Source organism: Poecilia reticulata, linkage group LG11 (assembly GCF_000633615.1).
Source record: "Poecilia reticulata strain Guanapo linkage group LG11, Guppy_female_1.0+MT, whole genome shotgun sequence".
Classification (NCBI taxonomy): domain Eukaryota; kingdom Metazoa; phylum Chordata; class Actinopteri; order Cyprinodontiformes; family Poeciliidae; genus Poecilia; species Poecilia reticulata.
This window is the reverse complement of record NC_024341.1, coordinates 4,475,680-4,503,643: the sequence shown is the minus strand read 5'-3', so window position 1 is coordinate 4,503,643 and position 27,964 is coordinate 4,475,680. Positions and strand designations below refer to the sequence as shown.

Genomic DNA, 27,964 nt, shown 5'->3' with positions numbered 1-27,964 from the left:
TACATATATATATTCGACGACCATTTGGCATTCTTCTCCTGATTTCAGAGCTCCCATATAGTACAGATATACACCAGATAAGTAAAGTAAAACGCAGCTTTCCTGTAATCGTTTACATAAAATGGAGAGCAGTTTGAATTATTACCTGGAAATCAAAGTTTCCCATGCCCCTTCTAAGCATCATACCGTCAACCTAACAGACCAAATGGCCGTCAGATCGTCGCTGTGTGTGCAGCAGTTTGTTCTTACCTTCAGCCAGCGCCTCCCTGACTTTCTCAGCGTCAGCAGACAGGTAGAGGTTGGTGTGCCAGGCCTTCAGGTAGCCAATCGGACTGCTTCCTCCGGTCATACAGAACCTCTCGATAAATAAGTCTGGGAACGAGACCAACAGACGGCAGCAAGGTTTTTTATTTCATTGCATACCGTGGAGTTGAATGTCAGCATTCCTTAAAGGGGCAGTATTATGTTTAAGTGTCATTTTATAGCATGGTTAAGTAACTATGTTACCTTACGTTTGAAAAATTCTATAAATATCTAATATAAGAGAAATTTTTTTTCCTGATTTAATGCCTTGAAATTGGACCTCTGTCTCTTTAAAAGCTCCTGCTCTTTCTGAAACTCTGCCTTCAGGAAGTCATCACAACATCTCTCCTCTATTAATCCTTTGAGAACCTTTTTCTTCTTTTTTTTTTACCAGCGTTTCACTGAGAAGTAGGTCATATAAGGAGCACAGCAGATACTCAGTTCCACCAATTAAGTGTTTGCTAATTGCTGCTAGTCTGAAGGAGCTGAGTGGGAGGTTGAAAGCTCAGAAGTTTGGAAACTGCAGCTCTGACAGCCAAGCGTTTTGCTCAGCTGAATGGTTGCCGTGGGAGATTAAATGATTTCTAAAACATTCATGAAAGAATCAAAGCAACACTCAACTTACATTTTAGATGAGGGAATAACATTTACATAATACCGCCCCTTTAAATAAGCATCTTATAAACTTAATTACATTTTAATAACAATAATAATTTTAGGATTATTGGTTGTTAATATGAAATGCTGCTGAATAACACGGCTGTAGGGACCGAGTTTGTGTTTAGGGCAGAAGCTGAAATGGAAATAAATCATCTCAGGAGACATGGATAAACTTACAAGCGCTTAAAAGATGGACACTGTCCAAAGTGTCTGTTTGCATTTTTTATTTTTATTTTTTGTCGTGCGGGGATCTTAACTCGCTGCTGTGGCTCGATGGAAAGAGCAGAGCAGACACGGCATGTGGAGAACAATGGGAGAACACTGACAGAGAGTAACTAGATCCATGATTCTAGATCCTATCCTCTCTCCCGGGTGGAATGAGAGGATATTCACAAGAGCAGAGCGGGAGAGACGGACAGGAAGGTCAGGAGGAATGTTTTAGAAGAAGTTAGGAGGAGCAGAAGGTTCAGAAAGGAGCACAGTGAACCCGAAAGCAGAGAAACATTACGGAAAGTAACAGAAGGTTAATGAGGGTGAGAGATGTGACGGGATATGGTCATAATCACAGTGGATTGATAAAGAATATCATTTCCAATAACATTAAGCTCTGTCAAAGTGGATAGCATTAGCCACAGATTCTCAATAAGATTTAGGTCTGAACTTTGACTGGGCCATGTGAACACAGTTCTGTTATTACCCCTCGGGTTGGAAAAGTCTATTTGTACTTTTTTATGATCAAAATCATAAACTGGCTTTGAAAAAATATGCAAAAGCACCATTAGAAATACAAAACATATGTTAAATATGCGATCCAAACTTAAGAAATAATAAATATACATGTATAAAGGTTGCTGAAGTGTGAAAAAGAAAAAGCAAATCTTACTTTCTCATGGAGTATTTTCTTTTTATTATATATATATATATATTTTATTTTTTATTAGGAGCGAAGGAGACATTACAAGCAAAATTTTAACTATTAACGTGGAGTATTTTCAATAAAACACCAAATAAATAGTTTAATCTTATAATTCTCCCTAAATAAATGAAAGAAAAACATTCACACTTTTGTGACGTAACCACTTTGCAAATTAGATACTTGATAACTGCATCTATTGCTTTTACATTTATATTTAATTTAAATCTAAAAAAATACAGCGTCACCAGAAACCCCTTTATTTTGTTTTATTTTACCACCACATAATTTCTCATGTTTTTGAATCTCTAACACACGAGTCAAACGTTTTTCTGTCAGGCTGTAGAAACAAAACCTTCAAGATCACAGGCGTGTTCTTAAACATGATTTTATTAATCAAATCAGCTGTTTTATCTGTATTCAGCCAAATTACATCAATGTAAAGAAATATTTAAAAATATGTAACTTCAAGAGGTTTGACTGCAGCCATTGCTATTTATTCATATTTTAACATTTTAATAGGTAAATTTATCATTACTTTTTGCCAACACTGAAAGTGTGCAACCTCTTTCACCTTGGCCCTGCATACAAGATAACTCTGGTTTTGTAGTTGTATAATAATAACATCAATGTTTAGAAACCTAAAAAATACATTCATAAAAAGAAGCATTACAAAAAAGGTAAAAAAAAAAAAAAAAATCTAAGTCATCAAAGCCAGTGGCTGACGAGTAACGGAGCGGTGGACTCGAAGGAATTAAGTCCTCTTCATTATTTTTTTGTTTCCTGGCTGCATGAATGTTTTCAGATTATTCATCTTGGATTCATTTTCTGGCTCAGAGGATCTAAAACATTATCATATCAAAGCAGGAAATCAGCAGGACTACAAAGACGGACTGTTGCCTCAATAAAGTCCAGCTTTTAGATGTTTATGTTCATCTCTCACAGGATCTGTTCCGTGCTTCCACATGTAGGTTTTCTTGGGAAACGCTTACATAAGTCCCACATGTATGTTCTTTCAAACGACATAAAATCTTTATTGCAAGTAGATTATGCATCACATTCTCCTGGATGCTTCGATTCTTTTCAGGATTAGGAGAAGAAACTGTTTCTAAGGGAAGGTCAGAGGTCATTGCATTGATACATGCGCTTCATCACAAAGGAAGCCAAAAAAACGACATCAAACGTAAAAGCATCTGCGAAGCCGCGCGTTGCTGTACTTGGTGTCTTTGCTCGTTGCTGTTTGTCTTTCGGCCCTCTTGGATTATTCTTCCGTCCCGTGGGACTTAATCCTGAAGTCGACCCAGCCTGAAGGTCCGCGGATCTGAAAACATTAGAGGAACTGAACAGGAAGCGGTCTGTGCGGAGAGTGTCACCAGAAGGTCTGAGATTTTCCCTGGGAAGGATCCAGTCACTCAGCTGTCCATACACTCCGCTGTTTATCTCTGAGCACAACTTGCGTCAGCTTCAGTACACAACCTTTGGATCATCTGAAATGTACCCAACATAGTGTTTATACCCCTTGGAATTTGTCACAATATATAGTTAAATTGTACATTTCAGGGATGGTAAGTAACAGAACTCCTCCACATCTAGAATGGCGAAGATACGTGGTTTAAGATGTTTTTGACAAGTGGAAACAGAAACATGTGGTGGTCCATGTTCTCTTTAACAGGGACAGAGAAACCGGTCGAAGTTGATGGGAAGACGGACGGCTCTAAATTCAGGTTGCCACGGCGACTGCAGTGGTAAACATGGTTTCCTCAGGTCAAGAAAGGCTCGGCTGTAGCGTGTGGACTTTTCATGTTCTCCCTGTGGATTTGTTTCAAGTTCCTCTAGTTTTCTCCCACAGTCCAGAGACAAAAGTACGTTCGATTGATCGTCGTGTGTGCAATGTTCAGATCTGGTATTGGGATCCATCCCAGCAGAGTAGCACAGCTGGTTGCCCTGTTGCCTTGCAGCAAGAAGTTCCTGGGATAAAAACCTGACCTAGCATCTGTTTTGTACGGAGTTTGTTCTCTGTCTGCATGCATGGGTTCTCACCAGGTATCGAGCTTTTTCACACGATCCAAACATATGCATGTGAGGTTTAATGAACCTCTAAGTGATTTTTAACACTTAATTGATTGGCCTGTCTGTCTATGAGTTGACCTGTGATGGACTGGGTCTATCCAAGGAATACCCCCCTCTGTGCCCAAAGAATCCTCAATCGGCTTCCCACGATCCTGTAAGGACAAGTGGGTAAAGACGATGGACGGACACAGTGGATACAAGACACATCCAGTCCATGTTCATAGGCCTTCATCACTCACAGACCTTGATTTCATTTCCTTCCATGCTCCTCCACATCTAGAGGATTCAGTTGAGATGACCCGGGTGTCTGGTTCAGCATCTTCATCCAGGAAGAGACCCAAAGGAAAATTCGGGACCGGCTGGAAGGAATATGCTGCTCTGCTGGCCGGGATATTCCTTGGAATTCCCTCTGAGGAAGTGAGCCGAATGGCTGGGGAGAGAGAAGTCTGGGTCTGTCTGCCATGACCCGAATGGATAATGACCCCAAGACCCAAACCTAATCTTAACCCCTGACCCTGGGCTTAATCACAATCTACACTGAGAGAGTTGCACAGCAGAAGGGATTCACCAGAGACAGAAGTCATGCGATTCACTTTTACCTTCGTTCCTCCTTGGTGTTTTTGTTTTTCAGGTAATGTGTCCGTACTTCCTTTACTAGTGGTAACATTTCAAATTACCTACGGCAGCAGGAAATGACAAACTGCGTATTACCGGGGAAAACATTTGTTTGTAAAATATAAATCACAGCATACCATAAGAAAACTCTTTGTGTCCGAGCATACCGTCAGTAGCATCCTCCTACTCCTCATGAAGTTATTGCTCTGAAAGTTGCTTTTCCTACTCTCAGCTATGTATTTTTTTGGTTTCTGCCTCTTCTGCTTTTTTTTTGGTTTGTTTTTTGGCAAGGAGAAAGTGTTTTTTGTTCCTCATCTATGGCTTCCTTTGTCCTAACCTGCTTTTGGACCCTTTCCATATTCCCAAAGTAACAACATTTCCTGTTATCTACTATGTGTTTGAAATAGTAAGAAAGACACCCCCTTGTTCACAAGAAAGACAGTTCCTCCATTTTCAGCTGCAAGATTTCCAAACTCCACCTACCTTGGAAGTAAATGACACTTTGGACCAAAGCAGAAACAGATTGTAGCGTCTTATTCTCAATAAGAGAAATGTACATGGAAGATTTCATAGTTAACTCCTTCAAAAGCTCAGAAAATGTCATTATCTTTTCCTATATTTAAAAGGATGATGCAACATGTGCAGTGAGATGATTAGCTAACTGTTAGCACTAAACAGTAAAAGCTACTATGTTGATTATGGTTTGTCAGATGAAAAAAATGCTCAAATTAATGTTCGTCTTTGTGGAACTTACTGTGGTGATTGATGGTGTTGATGAGCCGGATCCCAACATGGGCGTGGTTGTACGTCACCAGGACGATGTCGAACAGTTCTTCACTCTGGGGGTACAGCTCCCTCAGGCGAGTGTTGACCGCCTCCAGAGCCTGTCAGAGGGGCGTTAGAAACCGTCACCCTGGAAGAAGTTCAACTCAAACGCCATCACACCCCAGAAATCTGTGCAGATCTTTAACCTTGACGAAAGGAAAAGCGGGTCCCGGCGCGAAGGGCTCGTTCTCATGCTCGATTTGGTATCTCAGGTATTCCTCCACTCCTTTCTGCTCAAACACCTTCTGCTCCCGCTCGGTCCGAAACAAGACCCGGGAAGAGACGGCCACCGTCACGGCGTTCTCTGGCTTCGGCTGAAGGAAAACAGAGATCTGGGTTGAGAGTGGAGTGAATGTGAGAATCAACCTAAAAGGAGAAGAACAAAATCAGTCCATCAATTTTATAATACATGGCAGGAGAAATTAGGGGGTAAGCCCTGTTTTTATATCCTTATAAACCAAATAGATCAAATTTGGTTTACAAATAGATTGAACCCATTGTGCTGGTATAATTTGGTTTATGTTGAATACTTTTCCTAAATCCCTCTCCTTCCACAGACTCAGGAGGAAAGATCAGGACGCCGATCATGTTACCTGATGTGTATGTTTACGCTGCCGTTTGGAGGCTGAGGGCAACATTCCTGCCAGGGCAGCAGGAATTAGTGCCCACAGCTGCACCCACTGGGTGAACACTGGTGGCTGTGCTTGTTTGACTTTGCCTCACGGTGTGTGTGTGCGTGTGTGTGTGTATGCGTGTGTGTGTGTGTGTGTGCGTGTGTGTGTTTGTGTGTGTGTGTGTGTGTGGGGGGGGTGTGTGNGTGTGTGTGCGTGTGTGTGTGTGCGTGTGTGTGTGTGTAGGTGTGTGTGCGTGTGTGTGTGTATGCTGTCCACGGCTCACATGTACGATCTGTTACATAAGAGCAAAGGTGTAACATCTTTTCTTTCGCTTGGAAAAAGGTGCTAGACTTCAAGTGGACAGCCACTGGCGCTACCAATAAGTGTAAACATCCCTTATTGTAGGAGGAGGTACTATTATAAATAAAGTGCAGTGAAAAAGATAACTGCAGTAAATACAAGTTGTAGTTTTCAAATATAAGAATTTACCGGAGATTAGACAGACTTCACTGGACACTGAGCTAAAAGCTTTTAAGTGGCCTAGTCCAAGGCAGAACAAAAATTCAATTAAAATGTCGTGAGATTATTTTAAACAGGCTGTTCATGCTGGAAAACCTCCAAAGTGGCTGAATTAAACAAAATCTGCAATTGACACAAATACTTGATATCAGCTTGGTCTTATTACGGTTCAAAGGTTTTTACTTTTGCATATAGAGCCAGCTTGGTGTGAATACATTTTTTTCCCGTTAATAAATTAAATACTCAAAAACCCTACTGTTTTTATATTTTTTTCTGTTGATTTAAGATCAGCTAAAAAGCAAAACCAAAAGAAATCTATCAGAAGTTAACAAAAAACTTGAGGTAGTTGTTCTCATTTTAATATAGTTGTTAGCAACAATTTGTAAAGCTGAATTTCAGCCCTCTTTCTGTGACTACGACTTGGGTTTCACCCAAACAAGAAACACAAAACAGCCCTGGTCTGATGTAATTGTCTGTAAACAGCAGAGTGTTCCTGTGGTGAGGAGAGGGACTCTGTGTTGAGGCGTCTGCATGCTTGTGTTTCAGCACGATTGTGAAAGACGGGCCGCAGCTGAGCGCTGAGCTGCTGCTGATGCATTTAGCTGTGATCCGTCACCGCGCGGCTGCCGCTGACATGTTACCCACTTACCTGGTAACACACAGTCAAGGCCATGACAGGACTCATCTGAGCAAAAACTAAACTTAAACTGTAAGGTGAAAAATGATCCACTTTAAGAAATAACAGGTGAATATGGAAAACAATTTATTTACCTGTTATAAGAGCCATTAGTCTTTGTAAAATGTCGCTAATTTCCCTTAATGCCAGCATAGCCTGGTGTCTGGTGTAGTGAGTGAGCATAGAGAGCTTATGATTGTTTCTCTGTGTTTTGCAGAGCTGACCGGTTTGAGTCTCATCTGTCCGACAGATTACAGTTTGTTCATGTGAACGATACATCTTCACTCTCCAGGATTACTTGTGGAGTTCCACAGGGTTGTGTGTTTGGCCCAGTTGTTTTTACATCTGGTTCCAGGTTCTGCTGGAAGTTTGGAGTGATTTCCTGCTGTCGCTTCGTGTTGGTCCATAGGGAGTGGCTGCTGCTAGTCAATGACTTGATGCAACCTGCTGGGTTTCCTGAGATGGAAACTTTTTAAACTACTTTATTTGAATGACTATCTGAGCTCGCTGTACTGTTTTATCACTAGGGTCAATTGGAATGTATGTTTGAAAAAAAATTTATGATTTAAAAAAAAATAATTTATTTTTTGCAAAGTACTGCTTCGAGACATTTGTTGTGAATTGGAGCTACATAAATGAAACTAAATTGAACTGAACTTGATGCAAGAACTCTTTCCAAAGATGTCATCACTGGATTCATCAACACCAAATTAATGTAGCATTGATGGATGTGTTTTCTTCCACATAAAGCATTTTGTACCTCTGGTCTCAGATGGAGAATTCAGACAAAACTGCTACTTAACAAAGTGACACTCCAAAGTCATTCCATTTAAATAACTCAGCTACTCATGCTACACTCTTTGGTACAAGAACATGTGTCTGGTAAGTGACCGACGTAAAAGTTTGCTCCTCATTACACTAAGGAAACAGAAAGGGAGAAAGGGAGGGCTCAATCAAGACGGAGAAAACTTGTCATCCAGTCTTTGGTAGAAAGAAAGAGAGAGAGAAGGAAAACAAACATGCAAATGGAGATTATGAAGCCTACTGCTCTTCATCATGCAATAAACTGATTTATTACAGTGGTGTCCAAACTTTTTGTCAGCTGGGCCCAAAAAAGCTCAAACATACAAGAGTATGGGGGCAAAACATGACCAATTTTTAAAAACTACAGTAACCAAAAATGTTACCCTTTCTTTTGTATAGCAACTCAACAATAAAACAAGCTTGAACTATTATAATCAGATTTTTTTTTAGGAACTTCAAATGATTTTTGCACATTTTTCTTGTTAATTAAAGGCGTTGAGTTTATTATTTTGGGCTCAATTATAGAAAACTGAAAAAAATATTGTGTCTATTTTCAGCAATAAAAACAGGATCCTGGTGAGTCTTAATTTGAAAGCATTTGGTGTATTTAGTCAAGTTTTCCTACAGCAAATTAAAAACAGTTTTGGGTAAAACAAAGAGTTCTTTAGAGCACAAATCACTGAGTCGAAGTGATTCTGTTTACCATAAAAATAGAAAAAAAAACAGTTTGTGTTGAATCTAACATTTTGTAAGTAGATTTTATTGATTATTATGACAGAATTATCCAGGGGCCATCACAGAACCGCTGTAATTTTACAAATAATTTTTAATTCTCAGAGACGGGTCATATTTACCGAGTCATTTTGAAGGCCCGTTTTTATTAACAGGTGTCAGATGAATTCATGCCACATTGTTGTTTATCTATAAATGTACCTAAATAATTTAGGTTTTTCTTTCAAAGGCATAAAGTGTTTTTCCGCGCATGTGCTCCATTGGTGCCATTTTGACAGATTGCCCAGCCATAGTGACACATAGGTGCACACACATTACAGGCTTCATTAGCTCAGAGTGTGAAATCAGCACAACACATGTGACGATGAATCGGGTCAAGCGGTTGGTTAGTAGCACGGGTCCATGTGCGATCATGCAGCCATCACACAGAAGGTTAACACGCAGGGGTGAATGGTCGGCACGGATGCTCGCTCAGACACAACGTCATGACGGGACATACTTACGAAGAACACGGCTCCCTCCACCTTCCGGGCCCGTCTGCCTGTCACCTTAGCAGAATAACAGTTTGTTTTTATTCAGCAGAAGGAAGATTGCACATTTATTATTGTTATTATTATTATTATTATTATTATTATTATTAGAAGACGTTTACATTTTTGTTTTTTGTCATTTACTGCAGATAACTCCAGTTTTTAGAGTGCAAGGAGGTGAAATCACCCTCAGAGTTTCATGTTTGCAGACAACGATGTGGTTTGTGACAGATTAGCGGGACATACGAATCCTTTGGTGCAGTTTATCCGTTAGTCAGTTGACTCTATGAATAACATGTTATACAGTCTGGGAGTGACGACCGAGGCGGAGTCCAGTTCTTTGCTGTGATTTGATACTGGAAGTGTTAACTGCCTGCCCGCTCCCCCAGCGGGGCTCCTTTGCCCCAGAGGGAATTCGTCAGGCGCGGGACTCTTCTTCACAGAAACCCACTGTTAAAGGGCGACTATATGTGCAAATTAGGAACATTTTTTGCTTGTTTTTTAATGTTTTTCCAATAGTTAAACCCAACCCTGTTCTCATTATATGAAAACTCTCAGAACTTTTGTGACATCTGTGTTTAATCCTGGTCATTGACTCATCTTTTCTTTTTCTTTTCTTTTTACATACCAAAGACACAAATTTCCAGAAAGATTCTGGAGTACAGAAGGGGAGTGAAGAGGTGAGAGTGTGAGCAGAAAGTAGTTGGGTGAGTGCAGACCGCGACTATTTATAGATAAGGTAAAGGCCAGTGATGATGCAGCCTGTCCAAGTCTGGGCAGATATGGGAACGCTGGCGTGTGACTGTACACACGGCCAATAAACAACAGTTTAGTGGCCGAGTTGTGTTGTTCTTTGAAAAAAAAAAAAAAAAAAACATGTTGATAGCCAACGAATGACAGAAATCCTACAGTAAACAGTGTTAGACCACTGATAAATATCGGATCTAAACTGGGACACCTGGCACTGTGGTCCTTTTACTTATTATAGCGTACTTTGCTTTGGAAGTGTTTTATTCATAGTCCACCGTAACGTGACTCTGTTCCCAGAAGTAAAGTGGTTTATCATAAAGGAAAACTTTCCTCAGAGATAACAGCAAGCAGCATAGCTTCCACTGATATAGCTCATATGGAGACAATAATTTCCTAATTGCAGGGAACATTTAAAATCAAAGCCAAAAAGACTCAGAGGTAACAATAATCAACTGCGTACTCCAAAGCTAACACTGTGCTAGCAAGCCTCAAGTCACGTATCTGAATAAAGTAAAGTAACTGAAGGATTGTGGACAGCAATGGATCCAAATTTAGTGCTTTCTGTAAGCAAAAAGACATATGTGTCTTTAAAAGCTTAAGGCTGTTGCATATTGGTTTGACACACATATGAGGAATAACATTATGAGCTGCTGTTTCATAATAGAGTCTTTGGTTCCCTTTTTGCTGCCAAAGTCGATCTGGTTTTGGCTCTACTAGACCTCTTAGTTTTCATACCTGACCGTCCGGTAGACTCGGTTTGACTGGGGACCAAAACTGAAAAATTTGTTAGATTTTCAGTTGCTGTGGTTCGCTTTCACACAACAATTTGAAAAACCTGTTCACCCCATCACTAGTGGGGGCGCTGCACCAAGAACAGCTAAAGGACATGAAATGAAGATCCCAGAAGAAGAAATGAGCACAACTTCCTTCTTCACTAAATGGAGTAATGTCGGATTTAAGCAGTTGCACAATTTCTCCTTTGTTGCTTGAGACCACTAGCCATCTCTCCTGCTAGCACTAGAATCACGCGTTTGCTTGATTCTAGATGATTTAGATTCTAGAACTAGATGCCTTGTGCTATAGTTCACTACCTGCTTTGGGAGCGGTTTCTGGTCAGTTTGTCATTCACATATGTGCATTTGAACTGCGCCAGTGTTCACTTTAATCGAACAGACACCTGGATTTTTAGGTGGACAAGAGTTTGATTTTTTCTGGGGGTTTTTTTTTGCTCCCCATCAGATTTCGATTCGCATTTACACCTCCCCAAGTGAACCAGACTTCCTAGACAAATGAACCACAGTTGGATTAAAGTGTACTAAACAGACCTGGTGTCAATGCACCCTTAATGTGTGCTGTGACATCCGGAACCAAAATCTTAGCTCCAGATGTCTTAAAGTTCTGTAAACTACAAGATTGGACCTCCATGGACTTGTCTGTCCATCACATCCCACAGATACTCAGTTTGGTTAATATGTGGGGAATTTATAGACAAAAGTCTTCCTGAACCATTTTTGCTTGGAGGCACGGAGCTGAAAGAGACCAAAGCAGAACATTTCTCTGACAGCTTGTGTTCTTCCCATCTACGTTTGGCAGGAAAATTCTGACTGGGCTGTGGCTACACAACAAAACAAAACCCATACACAACAAAACATGGTGCACTTCTGACACCTTCCCATCAGAATCAACATTGAACCTTTCAGCAGTTACATGATTCTGGTCAAACTCGCTCAAATTCTTGAACTTGCCAATTTTTTCTCTTTTGTCAATATTACATATTGACAAATAGTTTCCATGCTGAAGAGATTTTTAATATTGTTTAGTTCAACTGTCTGTGGTCATTATATTGTGAATAGTTGATGTATAATGCTCATATAGTTTTGGTTAAAGGATGTTCTTCACCCTGATCTGCCACTGGAAACAGGAGTCTTTCAAGAATTAGCCAAACCAAAAGTTAGCTTTCATTATTTTGCCTCCTAAACTGACCCCAAAGTGCAGAGGTTGTAGAGCTGTGTATACTGGTGGTTCTTTATATTTTTAGCTTTAATAGTTACATAAATGATATTTCTCTGCTGTATTGCTCCCCCTTTTATCACTTACAAAGTGCTAGCCGTGCTTGCTAGCTCAGTAAGTTAGCAAGTAGCTTTTTGAAGTCACAGAGAAAAACAAAATGGTTTTTATTTGTCAACTTTTATTCAATTTATTAATGCTATTGATAAGAAGTAAATAAATGCTCATATTTTTTATTTCACATTTTAAAATATAATCTAATGAACTTCAAAATATTATATAACAAAGCAGTCATAGGGCTGCTTTTAAAGGCTAATTATCTTCAAGACGGCAGCACTTTGAGTTTATTCATCTATTATTCATCTATAGGACTGTTACATAAGAAAAGAGTTATTAACTTAGCTAAACTGAAGCTCAGTCTGTTGTTTCTGCTATCTGCTTGTTTACAAGCTAGCACTGGTGCTACAGTACATCTAGCTGTTGAACAAAATTAGAAAATTACCTTTTAAGAATTAACATTAGCTATTGCTTTAAAAGTTTTGCTGAATTTAAAGCTTTGGGTGTTCTGGGAAGTGAAAATACTAAACTTAGTACATATAAGAGCTTGTTGGTTTATAAATGTACAGTCTCACCCATAAAACTTATTTTACTGCTGTGCCTCTAAAGGAGCTCTTAAAAATATAATGAAACAAACTATTACCCTCTAAGCAGTGTACATTCAAACTGTTGAACTATTACTTTAATTATGTTGTCTTTTTGTTGTTGTTTTGATGTGCAAGTAGCAGATTATTTAGATGCAAAATAGGTTAAATGCGAGTAGCTATATAACACTTTTGGAAATTTAAGATATTTCATTCTGTTTATGTAACACAATCTGAAAATGAGCTTTTTGTTAGACGTCTAAATGCTGTTATGTATACACTGTATGACAGAGGGGCATTAATATCTCTGTGCTGCTGCTGCTGTGAATTTGAAAGTGATGTTATACAATAATATGTGGTTTTATATTTTAGCACAATCATCAGTGGGCCTACATGTTCATCTGAAAATACACTAATCCTCACCCAGCAGAGATTACTCAGCATTTAGCTACTTTTAGCTTCATACCACTTTGCATTTTATAGTCTACACTTATTTGTTATTCTCTTCTGCTTCATGCTTATGAAACTTCATGCTTCATGCTTATGAAACTAGCAATAGGACTACAGTGAATCCCTGTTAGAGTCGCCCAGAGACGACTTAAAGGCTTATTCAATTGGACTTGAAAAGTGCTACAGACAACAGTACATCCTGTTCAGTATGTTGATATCTTTCAAAGCCTAAAACAGCCCTAAGCCCTTGGCTGCGACACTTCAGCTTCCCGTGCTAACCTGTGGGTAGCAGCTTTACTTCCCTGAAGGTTCTCAGAACTGTGACTGAAACTTCAGCTTGTTCACAACTTCCACCAAAGAAAGTTTTTGAACAAATCATCTTTATACTTTCTCACTAAATGGCACTAAAAGTAAAATTACTGCTGCAAAATTGGGTGATAACCATTGTGAAAGTTAGCAAAGGCAGTAGCATAGTGACAGGCATGTGGGAGAGACCTGACCGCAGTCCACCTGCCTTACCTGGTCATAATAATTACACCAAATTGACAATAATGTGCTGAATATATAGAATAGGTCTTTCTGTAAGTTTTGTCTACAAACTAGAATTTACAAAGGAAACATTTTACAGGTTAAAGAATCAAGTGGTCAAAACAGAGAAACAAGCTAGTGTTAGCCTAGCATCTTAGCAAACATCTTTGTGTTTAAAGACCTTTAGCAGAGCAAGAAACATGCTTATTCAATATGTTTTGTAGATTTGTTTGCCATGTCAGAAATGAATGAAATAACTATTCTTCTTCTACTGTTGAATATTATTATAGCTTTGCAAAAACCCTGATTTGAAGCTAACTGTTGTTAGCTTGAAATACGCCTACTCTAAAGTCCCTGGGGGGATTATATATTCTGTGGAATCTGTAAAATGATTGTTGGTAAGTGACTTAGGTAGAATTCAATCACAGACCACTTAATACTGTCGAAATAAAGTTTGAATATGAAGTTTATATTCTGAGAAGGTTTTCTTTTAAAACTAAAAATAATTACTTTTTCACATTCATAAAAAAGAAAACAGACAACTGTCAGGTAGCTGTTTAGGAGATTTACAATAAATTCTAATTATTTTTTTTTCTTATTGAACAGTTAAAATTGCGTTGCATAAATTAACCATTATGTTTAAAACTAACTGGGGTTAGCATTGTGTTAACCTTTATTTTGTAAAACATAAAAGCCTACAAATGGGCAAAATATTTCAGAGAAAAATTAAACAATTATCGAACTCTAGCTTGAATCAGTTCATTGAAGGGAGACAGTGTGGTTTATCTATGTACAGTTAATATTTACATAGATTTATTCTATTCTTGAGAGAAGGAAATACATATTTTCTGAGGTTTGAAAAGTAATGAAGTCATCAAATTTACATTCAACTTTCTTAGTGGTCTTTACCAAAAATAAAAGTGTTATAAAGTGGAAAGAAAATGCAAGAAATTTGCTGATTGCAGACCTGAACCTGTAAACATGACGTTTGAGAAGCCCAACGACTGGTCACGCGTTAACGTAAGTCTCTGGATGTGCCCGTCTGAAATTCCACTGGCAGTGGGTTTGTAACGGAGTAAGAGGCCGTCACTGACACCTGCAGATTCACTGATACACAATGTCCCGAGTCCCGACCTTAACATCCAAACGCCGCGATTTAAGACAAACCAACACGTTTCAGGTGTACATCTACGTTTAAACCTGTACCTGCAGAAAGCGGCGCTTCAGAGCGTAGAGGGATGATTGTGTTAGAACAGAATCCAATCCGAACTGCGACCACGGTTTGTGACACTCACCGGCTTCGGTTTGGCGGTCAGCTCCAGCTGATTGGGGTCGAACTCCTCTTTCCCCTCCCAGGAGCCTCTGGCGTCTCCGTTGGACGAAGGGGAAACTTTGAGCTCCTTGACCTGTCCACTCATCACCTGTACAGCATCCAGACTCATCTTCACCATAGACAGTCCCTCTGTCTGAGCCTCCACAGCTGTCAACCCCTACACTCTTACTTTTGGGGAAAAAAAAGAACGGCACACCGTGTTCCTCTCAAACAAGAAGATGAAGAAGGAAAAAAAGGAAGAAGGTGAAACTAAATAAACGAAAATGTCTTTCTGTCACTCACATACGTCAGGACCAAAAGTTCATGTGCACACGAGAGGTCTGCTTGCACCTGCCCTTAAATCACACTGAAGAGTTCCCTCTTCTTTCTCGTGCTCTCTGCCCCGTACCAGCCTCTTTTTTTTCTCTCTTTTCCCCCTCCCAAGAGGATTACTGCTCTCAGCATCCAATCCAGAGGACATGAAAGACGCTTCACAGTTATTATCCCACACTCAGTCCCTCCTGGGTGATAGTTTGACCGCACAGAGACGCAGGCAGACGTACATTCTGCCTGTCCCTGGTCAAAGTGTTTCAGGCTGTGCGGCGCTCCATCTGCTGCCACCTCTCTCTCTTTCCCTGTCCCCCTCCACCCCTCCTCTACCCTTCACCCCCCCAACCACCAACCCATTCACTTCAACCCCTTCCCATCTTGTAACTCTCTGTCCCATTCAATCACTCTCTCTCTCCCTCTTTCTCTTCTCTCTGGTTTGATTTGTTCCCCTCTGCTGCTGACCAATCAGAGGCCCGCTTCCTTATTCAGCGTGACCCCGCCTCCGCTGACCTCATGTTGACGGTGCAGTTTAGCCTAAGAGGCTCATGGGAAGTTCAGGCGCAATAAAAATAGCCATGAGTCGCTCAAGAGGCAAGTGGATTATTTGTTTTGCTTTTATTATTTTAACACTTTATGTAATTTTTTCTTTTTTTCCAGTTTGTTTGTTTACTTGGATTCCCCCAATAGCCGTTGCCGTGACAATGGCTGCTCTTCCTGGGGTCCACATCATTAAAAAAATACCAATTTATTACAATAACATAGCATATTGAGTCATAAATATGCAATTATAACACTTCATACACTAACATTATTAAGCAAGGCTCTTTTAAAAGTTCCAGCATTTGTTATATTTATAACAGATGAAGTGAGTTCCATGTTTTTACACCTCTAAAAATAACACTCTTTAGTGCCTGATTCTTTTTGCAGAGTAAAAGGAATGAGGTCCATGATTTGTATTATTATTTTTGTGCAACGTTTGGCTAAATAAAAGTTGATTATATAAAACATTTGGTATCTTAGATACTACAATAAGTGTACATCCTGTTCTCTTCTATTGTACTGGTTTCATTTTGATAGGGCTTAATGCAAGTCTTGCCTACAGTTTTGTTTGTGCTGGTCAAAAGATGATATATTTCATCATGTATGATTATTTATTTAATAGACGTATACAATACTGTGTATTTTGCCCTGTATTTATGAACCAAGTAAAGATAAGGCAGGTATCGCTGATACTGATACCTATATCAATATCGATACAAATACTTTTTATTAATTGATTATGCCTCACTGAACTTCTGATCTTTTCTGTGTTTTTGTGGTTTTTCCTTTTAATTTGTTTTGCTAAAACCTGGGATAGAATTTGGACAAAGTTTGTAGGTGTCTCCAAAATACTTTAAATGGAATAAACAGGATAAAATAGAAAAACAAAACAGAGTTATGTGCATATTTTCCCTAAATAAATAGTGTAAAAAAATTATTACTTGAGAACAAATCAAAACAAAATCTTTTCTGAGGTAGACTTGAAAAACTACCAGCAAAAGTTACATTTCAAGAGGGATTTTGAAACTAGAGTATCAATCTTACCATGCTAATATCCATCCAATACTGGTATCAACTTCAATACTATCGATATTTTGTAACTCTAACAATTAAGCTCAATTGGAAGCTGCCTCGATATACACGTGAGATGTTTTCTGGAGAAATGCTCCTGGTATGTCCACATCTCTGAAGAATATTTGTGAATTATTCAATTCAATTTATAAAAAAAACTTTATTATTATGCTTCAAAGTCAAATCCCAAGTGACAGAAAGCAAAACTTGGTTATGGAAAAAGATGCTCTTCTGGTGAGTATGAAAGCCAGTAAGGGAGGGGCAGATCAGGGATTGGGAATAAATTAGCCTAAAGGTGGCAGATAATGGATGTACCCTTCATTAAAAAAAGGTTGTACTTAGAGCCATTAGCCATGCATGCTGAATGCTGCTACAGATTGGTGCCTCAGTGGTTTGCACTCATGTTTTTTTAACGTGACTTTGCATTTTCCCAGTGATTTAGTGAGGTCTTTCCACTCAGTTAGAGCTCATATCTGCTTTACATACAGAGGAAGATCAGCAGTAACCCAATCAGGTCCAAGTTTATGCTGAAATGATGCGGGATTGTTCTTTTTTTAACTGTTGTCATTATGTCTTATATACTGAGAAGAATTAACAAAAAAATTAATTGTGGAAAAGTCCTGTTGCCCGTGTGTTGCCCATGTGCTATTCATCAGATCAAGTCAATAAAAAGAAGACCGTGGATGTTAGCTTCTGCGCTAGCACCACAACGGCTTCGCAGTCTGTCTTTGTTTTGTTTACAGATTTCAGCTCTTTATGAGAAACGCTGGACTCAAACTCTATTGAAAATCTTTTACATTTTTTTGCGTAAAAAATGTAATTTTACGCAAGACGTAAAATTACATTTTCACATAAACGCTCATCCAACCTGACTGAGACTGAACTATTTTGCAGAGAATACTGGACAAAAATGGTCTTTATACATATGCAATGCTGTAGAGACTTATGCCTCCAAAAAAGGTTTGCAGGTCCTGGCTGAATACAAATGCATTTCACTTTTCAGATGGTTTTGTAAAACAGAGTTATAAAACACACATCCACTTTACAGTTATGCTCTGCTTTGTGTCGCGCTATCACACAAAACCCCAAGAAAACACTGAAGTTTGTGAGTTAGTTGTTCCAGCATCTCTGAAGTTTTTGCATTTGTGTAAACAACAGTGGCTGCTGCACAAACTGTAGCTGCTTCAGGTCAGCTAGAGTTTGACCTGATATATATATATATATATATATATATATATATATATATATATATTTATTTATTTTTTACTGTGACATTCACTTCCTGTGTGTTCAGCATCCTCATCTCTCATCTCTCTCTGTTCTCTTAGCTTGTTATGTGAATATGAAACTGCCATGAGAGAATTGAACACCTGACCTTTACATGGTCTCCTATTTTCAGCTTTTGTGTTAAAAATGTCACAGACAATTTGTTGTGCAGGTGGACAAGGAGGCAGGTACAGAGTGGAGGGGGCGCATTTAGCATGCAGCGCCCTCCTGTGGCCACTGCGCGCTTTGCACCCTTTTGCTGCTCTGGCGCTTCATGGATTCCGTCTGCTTGTGGCCACAGTGTGTGCTTTTGTGGTGTTTGGTTTTCCACTGAGCTGAAAAGCCCGATGCGGCGAGGCTCAGAATAGATTTTTATTGATCCGTGATGGAGGGCTTAGGGAATGTGCAATGGAAAAAGAGAGGGGAAAAAATGGCGGATTGGGAAGTTGTATAAAGGAGAAGCTCCAATAATTGAGCCCTGTGTTGGATTTCTTGAGGTATGCTCATTTTTACACCTTTATAAATCAAACTAAAGTAATTTATTAAGGCACTTCTGGTGAGTCATCTCTCCGTTTCGTTACTCCTCCGCTTCTGTCTAGTTAATGAGAGTCAACCATCACCGGAGGGATGATTACCTTCCACATTACATCTCATCGCTCCTTCTGCACGTAAATATGTGCAGCAAACACGGTTTGTGTGGCTCGTCTCTTTGCCTCGTGGCCCCATCACGGTTACCATGGGAACAGCGTTTAGGGGTGACATCACTGCAGCAGTGTGGCATCATCACTGAGATGACTCATGCTTGTTTTTTTTTTTTTTTTGTTGTTTTTTTAAGCCGGCTAATAGCTTTTTAGAAAGAGTGTAGAGGGACGGGAGAAGACATGCTGTAAAGGTACCGAGGTCGGGAGTCGAACCCGTCCGGGACAGCCGCGATGGAGACTAAGGCCTCCGCAAACGGGGCGCTACGCCACGCTACGCCACGCGACGCAACGCCGCGGTGACTCGTGCTAGCTCTGGGTCGGTTTTTGTGCGCGTGCCTCGGAGCGGTTTCCGACGCACCGACACTCAACGAGAGGAAAACACACGTAACTCTTGACATTTATGTTTTATTCTATGTAACAAAAATAATTACAATGTTTTTTTTGTTGTTGTTGTTCTAGGACTCTAATAAGATTTCAAAATAAAAGTAAAAAGGACACACAGACAGATTTACATAAACATCATAGAGAGAAGTCGAAGAGTATAGTTATATTGAACAACAGAGCGGACATGATTCCCTGTTAAGAAGAAAAGTTTTTAAAAAAAACAACAACCTATGTTTGTATTCATGTCACAGAGGTTAAGGTGCCTGTTTAGAACCGCATAACATGTAACAAGTACATCAGCAATTCACAATGAGCTCCACACAGTCGGTCAATCCTATTCCCATCGTTGGCACATAAGAGAGATGGACTTTTCTCACCAACATTCTGAACTGGGTCATGAGTCAAATAAAAACTTCCATATGATCTGCAGCTGTGTGGGGGTGTGTGTACAGGAATCTTAATTAGAGTGGATGAAGTCTAATCAAAGTCTAATCAACACAACAGAGTGGAGACAGAAACATTGTGGATCTACTGTGTGAGCCGATCTGTTCCAATCAGAGCTTTTTACAGCAAACGGGCACATGTGAAATTGGATGACTAACCATGTCAGTGGCAATGATGTAGGGAGTCAAAACGGTACAAAGGGAGGCAGCAAGGCAGAGGGACGGGCAAATAATAACACCACCTGTCATTGAGTTCATCTTAGTTTGTCTGCCAGATCGATTTCCTATCATATTTAATGCAAATGTAAATTATATAAACGAATAATACAGGCAGGTGTTTATAACAGCAGACAAAAGCTAAAGCAGCAATTATTTCACGCTTCAAGTGATGCTCTGATTCTACTGTCATGCTCATGTGTTTAGTATTAACAGAACCTTTAAACTATCTTCATGTTTGACGCTTGACTACAGTAGCAATGATTATTTAATGGAAAATGGAGGAGGAAGAAAATGCGCCATCAGTTATCTTGCCATGTTTAATTCTTGCTAGCATTTTCGGACAGAATAACTTTCTGATATAAAAGTAAAGTAACAAAATGCTAAATATTACAACAGTAGCTGATGCTATTTTATTTATTTTTTATACTGACTGGAAATGAATAATATCTTCTGTTCTAAGTATATGTTTCACCCCGGAAAATTATTGGTGGCGCACTTCCTCCAACCTCCACTTTCTATACAAATGATCATACATTTTTTTGTGAATACCGGTTAAAGCAAACCTGTTGATAGTTTAAAGGTTCGTAAAAAGCATTCACATAAACATCCTTGATGTTTTTGAGACTGGAGTTTTATCTAGAAGGTAAAAGTCAGCTTTGGTCTTGGCCCCTCTCAGATTAGCCCATTAACTTTAGGGCCAGCTAATCTGGACAAATAGAGTAATCTACTGCAGTCAAGACACTGACTGCTTCTAATAAATCCCTTGTAACTGTACTGTAAATTTGCATGGTTATGTTTGCATATGCTGTCTGTCACAGAGCTACAGTACTCAAAACTGTCTTAAAATTTGATTATGCGACTATTTTGGTTTGATCATCTCTGCCGTAATATATTCAACTGATCTAAACAGGGATTTGGAATTTTAGAGAGAGAAAACTAAGTAGGATAAGAAATCAAGCTGTAGGATTTTTAAAGAAATATTTATCTAAATACCTAATAACCATAAAAACTGCTTTTCTTTCCTAGAATGATTTCTGCTTATGTCGTTCTTAAGAAGTTTCTCGGAAACGCGGCATAATTTCTAGAAGTGTCTTTTTTTCCGATGTGTGAAATAATAATCCTAAATGTTGTAGTTCTATTGCCAGGCCTATATGTGGTGCTGCCACAAAAAAATACACAAAGCAGAGAGGAATAAGATTTGATGGGAATGTGAGGTTATTGTTTTAAAAAAAAAACTGCATACTGATCTACAAATGGTTCTAAAGTGGGAAAACTTTTGTATAAACAACTAACAGCATCCTGGTGTAAATTGCACGTAGCTAAATACCAGGAAATAAAATGTATCTTAAGTAAACTTTTAGCTCACCAAATAGGTAAATTTAAAACCCATCTGAAGATACTTAAGTCCAACCTCCTTAAACACTTTTAAATGCATTAAACCAACAATTTTATTCTGTTTGGATAGTTAGAAGCATTGCCTGCTGTTGACGGATGCTTTCTGTTACAGCTAAAACCACAATAAAGCCTTAAACAGTGCTAGCATTAAAAGGGGCTGTAGTTTAGTTGACAGATTTCTCTGAGTCGCTTTTTCTTAATTTGATTAGAAGGTAATGCTGAAAAATTGGCCAATAAGTCTGACTCTTTTTTTCAGTCTTTTTCATACAAAAATTTAAATTTTTTCCACATTGGGCTATATTTTACCAACATTAACCATGTAAATTGTTCATACCGTAATGTTGAAGGGAATAAATATGGCTGTTAGTTATATAAGACAATCTCTTGTAATGGAGGATGCTTTTCACTTTGATCTCCAAGGCAGTTTATCATGTACTGAAACAGGGAATATGCTGCATCTGAACTGCTTCCAGACGTGACCATTTTCTTCCGACCACTAGGTGGCACTGTGACACAGCATTGCTTCTTAATCACCTCCATCTCCTCAAAGCTAGATAACAAACTGTCAGCTTTGCTGTTTGGGGCAAGCTAACCATCGTATAGTCTTAGCACTTGTAGCATTGCGACAGTAGGCTGTTTCATGGGGCAGATTGTACATCATGTATACCAGCAGATCACAAAAGCAAACAAGTTAGGGTAATAATACTCAGTGCTTCAAAGTGGAGGTCACATTCACATTGTTACAAAGTGAAACTAGACTGAGGCATCTCTTGTTACACAAATGATACAAATACAAAACACTGAACACTCAAACAGTAACCCCCTACGTACGCACACACACACATGCATACACACACACACGCAGAGCTCTGATGTCAGTTCAGTATTACTCAGACACACACAGATGCACTCTTTCTCTCTCAATAGCAGTGTTGTAAAATGAAATCAGGTCTACACTATCGGTACATTTACATCTTATATTTGTTTATATTCATAAATACGATTACACTCGTATTATAATAATGTACATGTAGAGGCTCTTTCTGAACAACCAGGGAGGGAGCGTCTGCAGTGGAGGAGAAGATCAGCGTCTTTACTTTGGACACAAATGCAACATTTGCCACGGATATCTCTGGGACATTCTCGCTAGCATAATCAGGTTTTTACGTTACTTATAGACAAGTGTAATTCCCAGTCTTCAAGACAAACCAATGAGGAAGAGTCAACTTGCTTGACTCTTTGTGGCATTTTAAAATAACTGGTATGGGAGTATGATGAAACTCAACTTCCCCATGTCTTTTATTGGTGCTATGTGTGTGATTGCGCCCCCAACTGTGTGGACAAGCTAAGTTTATGCTTTCATTTTATTATGATGTTGTAGAGCAAGAACTTTAAAGAATGCTATGCCTTCTTGCCTGGTTGTGTTATGTAGGGGGGACTGGCACTGCTCCAAACTGCTCCAAACTGCTCCTTATTAGAACGCCTCCAATTAGAACAAGAGAACTGAAGCTGTATGAGACGAGTCAGATACATCTTCAGGAACAAAACTATGTCTTTCTGGGAGAACATATCAGTCGCAGTCCAGATGCTGCAGCATCCAGAATGTCATTGATGAGTGACATTTAGACACTTGGAGGGGTCTGGACACTCAGCTATTGGCAAACGATTCCTTTCTGCAGGTGTGGATTCAGATGATGTTTTAAATGATTGGATCTGATTTTACCCAGTTCGTTGAGGCGAACTGGTAGTTGCATGCTCTGTAAACAACCCCATGAGGAGTAGGACCAAGACATTGTTGCCAGCAATAAAATGTCTTAAACGTCCCTCTTGCTGTGACTTTAATTGTTCAATATGTGGAAGCGTGGCAAACACTGACTTAACGACTTTGTTTACTTCCTCTGATGCCATTGCTAAAACTATAATCCTGCAGAGGAAGGCTACCTTTAAAGTAGTCTCAGACTGGTATAACCATAAAACTCTGAGATTGCCTTTTCTAGGTTGATGTGAATCTTGGCTAAACGGTCACCAGTTGTTTCTGTGTATTTCTGGGTGTTTAATGCAAATATGTAGATACACCATCCATTTTTCTTCTTTCATCTAGCTTACCACAGGTGACACACAACGCCTGAGCTACCTCTTCAACCCTTTGCTCCGTTTCTCATCGATTGTAGATCTGAGCAAAGTTCCTCTCCCTTTACCTATTATCAAAGCGCTTCCTCTCTGACATTTAGGGAGGAAGAAAGAAAAAAAAACAGGGCAGCAGCAGGACGCAGGCAGAGGAAGGGGAGAGACGGCTATTTAATGTGAAACAACGGTGAATCATCGTAGCAGGTTTGGCCTTTCTCAGAAATACCATTCTGTCATAAGATCTATAATTACTGCTGTGATTATCCCCGTGCCGAGATGGTCAAGTGCCTCCTCTTGTTGCTCAAACAAGTGGTTTTACTGACGAAAGACTGTGGGGTTTGCAGGATTCGACATACATTTTGCAGATCAGAGAGATTGAAGAACAAAAGCACGAGTTGCGTCACAAGCAGAACAAGTCTCGGCATTAACCAGATTACAAAGTCCTTTAACAAAATATTGATTTTTGTTATCAAAGCTGTGGGGGGCAGCTAAGAAGTGACTGTGGAGCACATCAGAATGCCTGACCACGCCGCTGGGGGCAGCCGGGCAACACTTTTCATCAGCTGCCAGCCTAGTGTTTAGCTGGTGGACACTCAGCCATAATCTGCCACAAAAACGCTCCCTGGAAGCAGCTGGGAACTTGGCTAGGGAAGAATCTAAACCAGTGCAGCCATGGTCTGACCAAAACAGTGTGTTTACTGTACCTCCAGTCTCCAGTACTGAAGGCAATAATAAAATGAAATGTCTGGTCTTCCATGAATATAAAATAGCACTCTCCGTCAGATAGCTGATCTCAACACTGCTGTTACCCCGCAGCCTTGTGATCTCACGTCCAATACAGTGTGAAAGCACGAGTAACACCATGCTGCTCTGCTATGCACCAAATGCAGCAGGAGGGAATTCCACTTTTCACAGACCATCTGACTGAATTTGTCAAGCCTCCCGTCTAGAGTAAAGCAGAGTGGGGAATAAACGGAATGGCGTCAATCAATCGTCAATGCCTCTTCCTCCTCCTCCTGTAGGACTGCATCCCTCCCTGTCTTTTCTCAACCTAACTTCCCTAGCTTCAGTTCACCCCCTCATCCCTTCCCTCCCTTCTTTTCTTGCCCATCCCCTCCCCTTCTACTTCTGCATGTCACACTGCAGCAGTAAGACGATGGAAGGGTCGGACTTGGCCGCCTCTTTAAACTCTTCCAGGGTGATCTCGTCGTTGTGGTCCTTGTCCATCTTGGAGAAGATCTTGTCGACGCGCTGCTGAGGCGTCAGCCCGTCCTCGTTCATGCGCATCATGATCACCGTGCCGACCATCTTGTAGATGGCCTGCAGCACAGGGTAAAAGGGAAGAAGCTTTTTTTTTTAGAAGCAACCCTAAGCTTTCGTTTTAGGTTGCCCACATACAATCACACACCTCGATGATCTCCAGCATCTCCATGCGTGTGATCTTTCCGTCTCCGTCCAGGTCATACATGTTGAAGGCCCAGTTGAGTTTCTGCTCAAAACTCCCCCTGGAGGTAATGGACAGAGCGCAGATGAACTCCCTGAAGTCGATGGTCCCGTCGCCGTTCTTGTCAAAAGTGCGGAAGGCGTGCTGGGCGAATTTTGATGCGTCGCCGTACGGGAAAAACTGGAGAGTGGAAGCACAGGGAAAAGCAGAATGACAAACTATGACAATTGTACTGCGAAGAACCTTGATGCTGTCTTTGGCCCGGACATGTCTTGGTCAAAGATGTCTATAAATCTTTAATAGATGCCAAATTTTATCACACAGAAAACAACCCTTTATATGCAGGAATATATTGATTCAACATCAGAAAAATAAGTGCAAGTGTGTGACACATAGAAATAGAACATGAAGTTATTGGCAGAAATATGTTCGGCAAAAACCTCTTAAGCCACATTGTCATTGTTTTTGCTATGATTAACTGTAACACAAGAATCCCCCAACCATTCCCAATATTTATATTTATATATATATTTGGCCTTAAATTGAATTCAATGTGCCATGAAAATAGATATTGAAAAGTCTTCAATTTGACTTGCTGGAACCTGCAGATACCCTGACTTACATGACCACTTGGTTTTTCAGCGATCAAGACGAGTTACTGCTTTCTAAACGAGCTGAAAGCTACTGAGGTGGAAGCCAAGGGTCAAAAGTATATCAACATTTTGATGACAAGCTAAGATCACAGTGCCACATAGTGGCCTGTCATGAAAACTACAGCACATTAAAGGTGTCTTGGAACTTTTCCCCAAAGATCATCCCAAATACAGGCAGTTTCCAGTTTCTAGTGTAGAGTAATAGCAGTCCTGGTGTCTAGCTAGCTTAGTGGCTAGCTGATTCACTTAAGTTATATGAAAAACAGATCTGCAAATTGTTTAATTCCAGCATCAGAAGAGGTATACAATGAATACAATAAGTCAGTAGTCATAAATCTATTATAATCAACTAAGAGAACAAAAGTGATTAGCACTAAGAGTGCTATCGGTTAGAGTTCCAGTGAAACCCAGCCGTCCTTATTAAGGCAGAATCAATTAGCACGTCTTCTTCTCCTTCGCCTCATGTTTTCTCCCGGCTCTCACCTTAACATAGAGCTGCTGGAACTCCTCCAGGTTGAGAATGCCCGAGGGGCAGTCTTTGAGGAAGCCTTTGTACCACTGCTTGAGCTCTGCCTCGTTGAACTCCGTGCTCTTGGTCAGGTCGTCCAGGACCTCCGGGGCCAGCTTGCTGTTGTGTTTCCCCATGATGCCTCACCTCTCTGGGTGGGAAAGCAGAAACAGAGCGAGACCAGTTGAGCATGCAGGTGAGGGGCCGCTAGACAAAACAACAGCAGCAGCAACAGCAGCAGTGGCGGCCCTGTGTTGTTGAACTGCACAGGCCTCATGAGGATGACGAACATAATGAGGACATAATTACTTGCGAACAGATGCAGCCAGAGCAGGTCTGCAACATTTTCATCAGGCTGTGGGTGTCTGAATATTTGCCGACTTTCATCTTCCAAGAGGATTTTATTCTAATTATGACCTTAAAACAAGACATTTATTCTCTTTATTAATGACTAAAATGACTGAACATCTAAAAAAAATTGACAACGTGTTACTCTGATAACTCTGAGTAACATCAGATACATGCAAAAGTAAAGCAGAAGAAAGTAAGAGAGTTAAAGCTGGAAGACGGAGGGCTTCGAAATCTGCAGCAACTGTCCGTTCCTCAGAATGACGACTCTGACCTCTCGCTGTGTTTGCGAGGCCTGTGATGTCATCGCTTTAGCTTAGCCCATAAAACGGCCCATTAGCCGCCGACACCACACACATAACCCCACATGCTGATGGCCACTGCAGCACCTTCGTGACGCCATCCGTGACTCATGGAGCCGTTTTCGCACTCTGACACAGGACACATCCGACGGCGCAGAGCCGGGCGGCCACAAGTCCTGACGGTGTCAGGGCAGTTTTCTGGCGGAAGCATCATCCTGTCGCACTAAACGCGGAATGAGTAATGGAGAGGGAGGCAGCTGAGCCCTAAATCCCTGTGAACTGTGCTATTATTTTTGAAGAGTTGCATTCCCGAAACAAGTCAAAGACACTTGGGGGACGCATTAGCTTAGAAGCAGAGTCATAAAAGATATTGATAAAAGGAATATTAGCAGTAAAAGGGTAAGAGCTGTTGAAGAAAAGAAAAATGTGGCAAAGGTCAGTTCTGATTTCTTCAAGGTGTGTGTGTCTGGATTTCAAGTCAGAAGCTTAGCAAAGGTATTACATACACAAATTATTTCAAGAAACAAGCAGTAAAATAAATAAACTCAGGTCATAAACGTCCACTGCTAAACTCCTAAATGAGTCTCTGAATTCAAAGTTTAACTAGTGCTCTCATAGATTTTCACATGTAAATGCATGTGCTGGGCAGAAGTCCACCATAAATGCACTGACTGGTTCCTTAGGTTAGTGTTGGCTGAGGAACTCGCTCACACACACATCATATCTGAGTGGCATCAGATTTTATAGCAGTTGTAGGATTTCTCTTTTGTCTTTTATGAAAGACCACACAAACCGTTCTCCCACTAGCTCTAGACTCTCGTGTTTATTTGGTTGTTTGGTTGTATTTACCCAGAATGCCCTGCGCCAGCTGACTTGGCCAGAGACAGAGTTTGTGTCAACTGCACCCAGTCTTGGCATGTCAGAGGTCGCTTTTATGGTCCGCAACAGAGACTTTCTAGGCAAATGAATTACAGTTTGGTTAAATGGAGTGGCATCAGATTTCAGTGGTTGTAGGATTTCTGTTTTGTCTTTTGCAAAAGACCAAGACCAGGAAAATGAATTACAGTTGGGTTAAAGTCGGTGTGAATGCACTAAAGTTGGTGAAGTGTAAGCACAGTGGATTTAAGCCTATCCTTTTGTTACAAAATTGTTTGTCTCTATTTGTGGGGGAAAAAAAGGAAATATAACTTTTTGAGGAAGTAAAGCCCATTATATCAGACCCATTATATCAGACATCAGAAAGTCATTCTGAAGGATTGTTCTCATTAGCAGAACCAGCAACCT

The 27,964-nt window shown here is 40.2% G+C and overlaps 2 protein-coding genes and 1 long non-coding RNA gene across 5 annotated transcripts in view; 1 reads left to right on the top strand and 2 right to left on the bottom strand.

Annotated features, from left to right (window-relative positions):
* The window catches only part of nt5c1aa (5'-nucleotidase, cytosolic IAa), an 18,478-nt gene extending 2,871 nt beyond the window's left edge, over positions 1–15,607 (bottom strand). Inside the window, exons 1-6 of one of the 3 annotated variants that reach the window (XM_008421387.2) lie at positions 15,253–15,606; positions 14,933–15,138; positions 9,235–9,279; positions 5,533–5,700; positions 5,316–5,445; positions 250–372 (exon numbers count right to left, since the gene is read on the bottom strand). In XM_008421387.2, the coding sequence (XP_008419609.1) occupies positions 250–372; positions 5,316–5,445; positions 5,533–5,700; positions 9,235–9,279; positions 14,933–15,088 (622 nt within the window). In that variant the 5' untranslated portion in view covers positions 15,089–15,138; positions 15,253–15,606. Of the gene's footprint in view, positions 1–249; positions 373–5,315; positions 5,446–5,532; positions 5,701–9,234; positions 9,280–14,932 lie in introns of all 3 variants that reach the window. The other 2 variants (XM_017307292.1, XM_008421388.2) reach the window with 2 other exon arrangements.
* A 2,839-nt stretch (positions 15,608–18,446) lies between these two features.
* On the top strand, positions 18,447–19,451 carry LOC108166730 (uncharacterized). The gene is made up of 2 exons (XR_001777099.1): positions 18,447–18,653; positions 18,756–19,451. It is a non-coding gene; the product is annotated as an uncharacterized LOC108166730 (long non-coding RNA).
* LOC103472032 (visinin-like protein 1) overlaps positions 19,299–27,964 on the bottom strand; it is a 31,858-nt gene continuing 23,192 nt past the window's right edge. The window contains exons 2-4 of the mRNA XM_008421385.2: positions 26,006–26,181; positions 24,834–25,049; positions 19,299–24,745 (exon numbers count right to left, since the gene is read on the bottom strand). Of these exons, the coding sequence (XP_008419607.1) occupies positions 24,548–24,745; positions 24,834–25,049; positions 26,006–26,167 (576 nt within the window). The 5' untranslated portion in view covers positions 26,168–26,181 and the 3' untranslated portion in view covers positions 19,299–24,547. The remainder of the gene's footprint in view (positions 24,746–24,833; positions 25,050–26,005; positions 26,182–27,964) is intronic.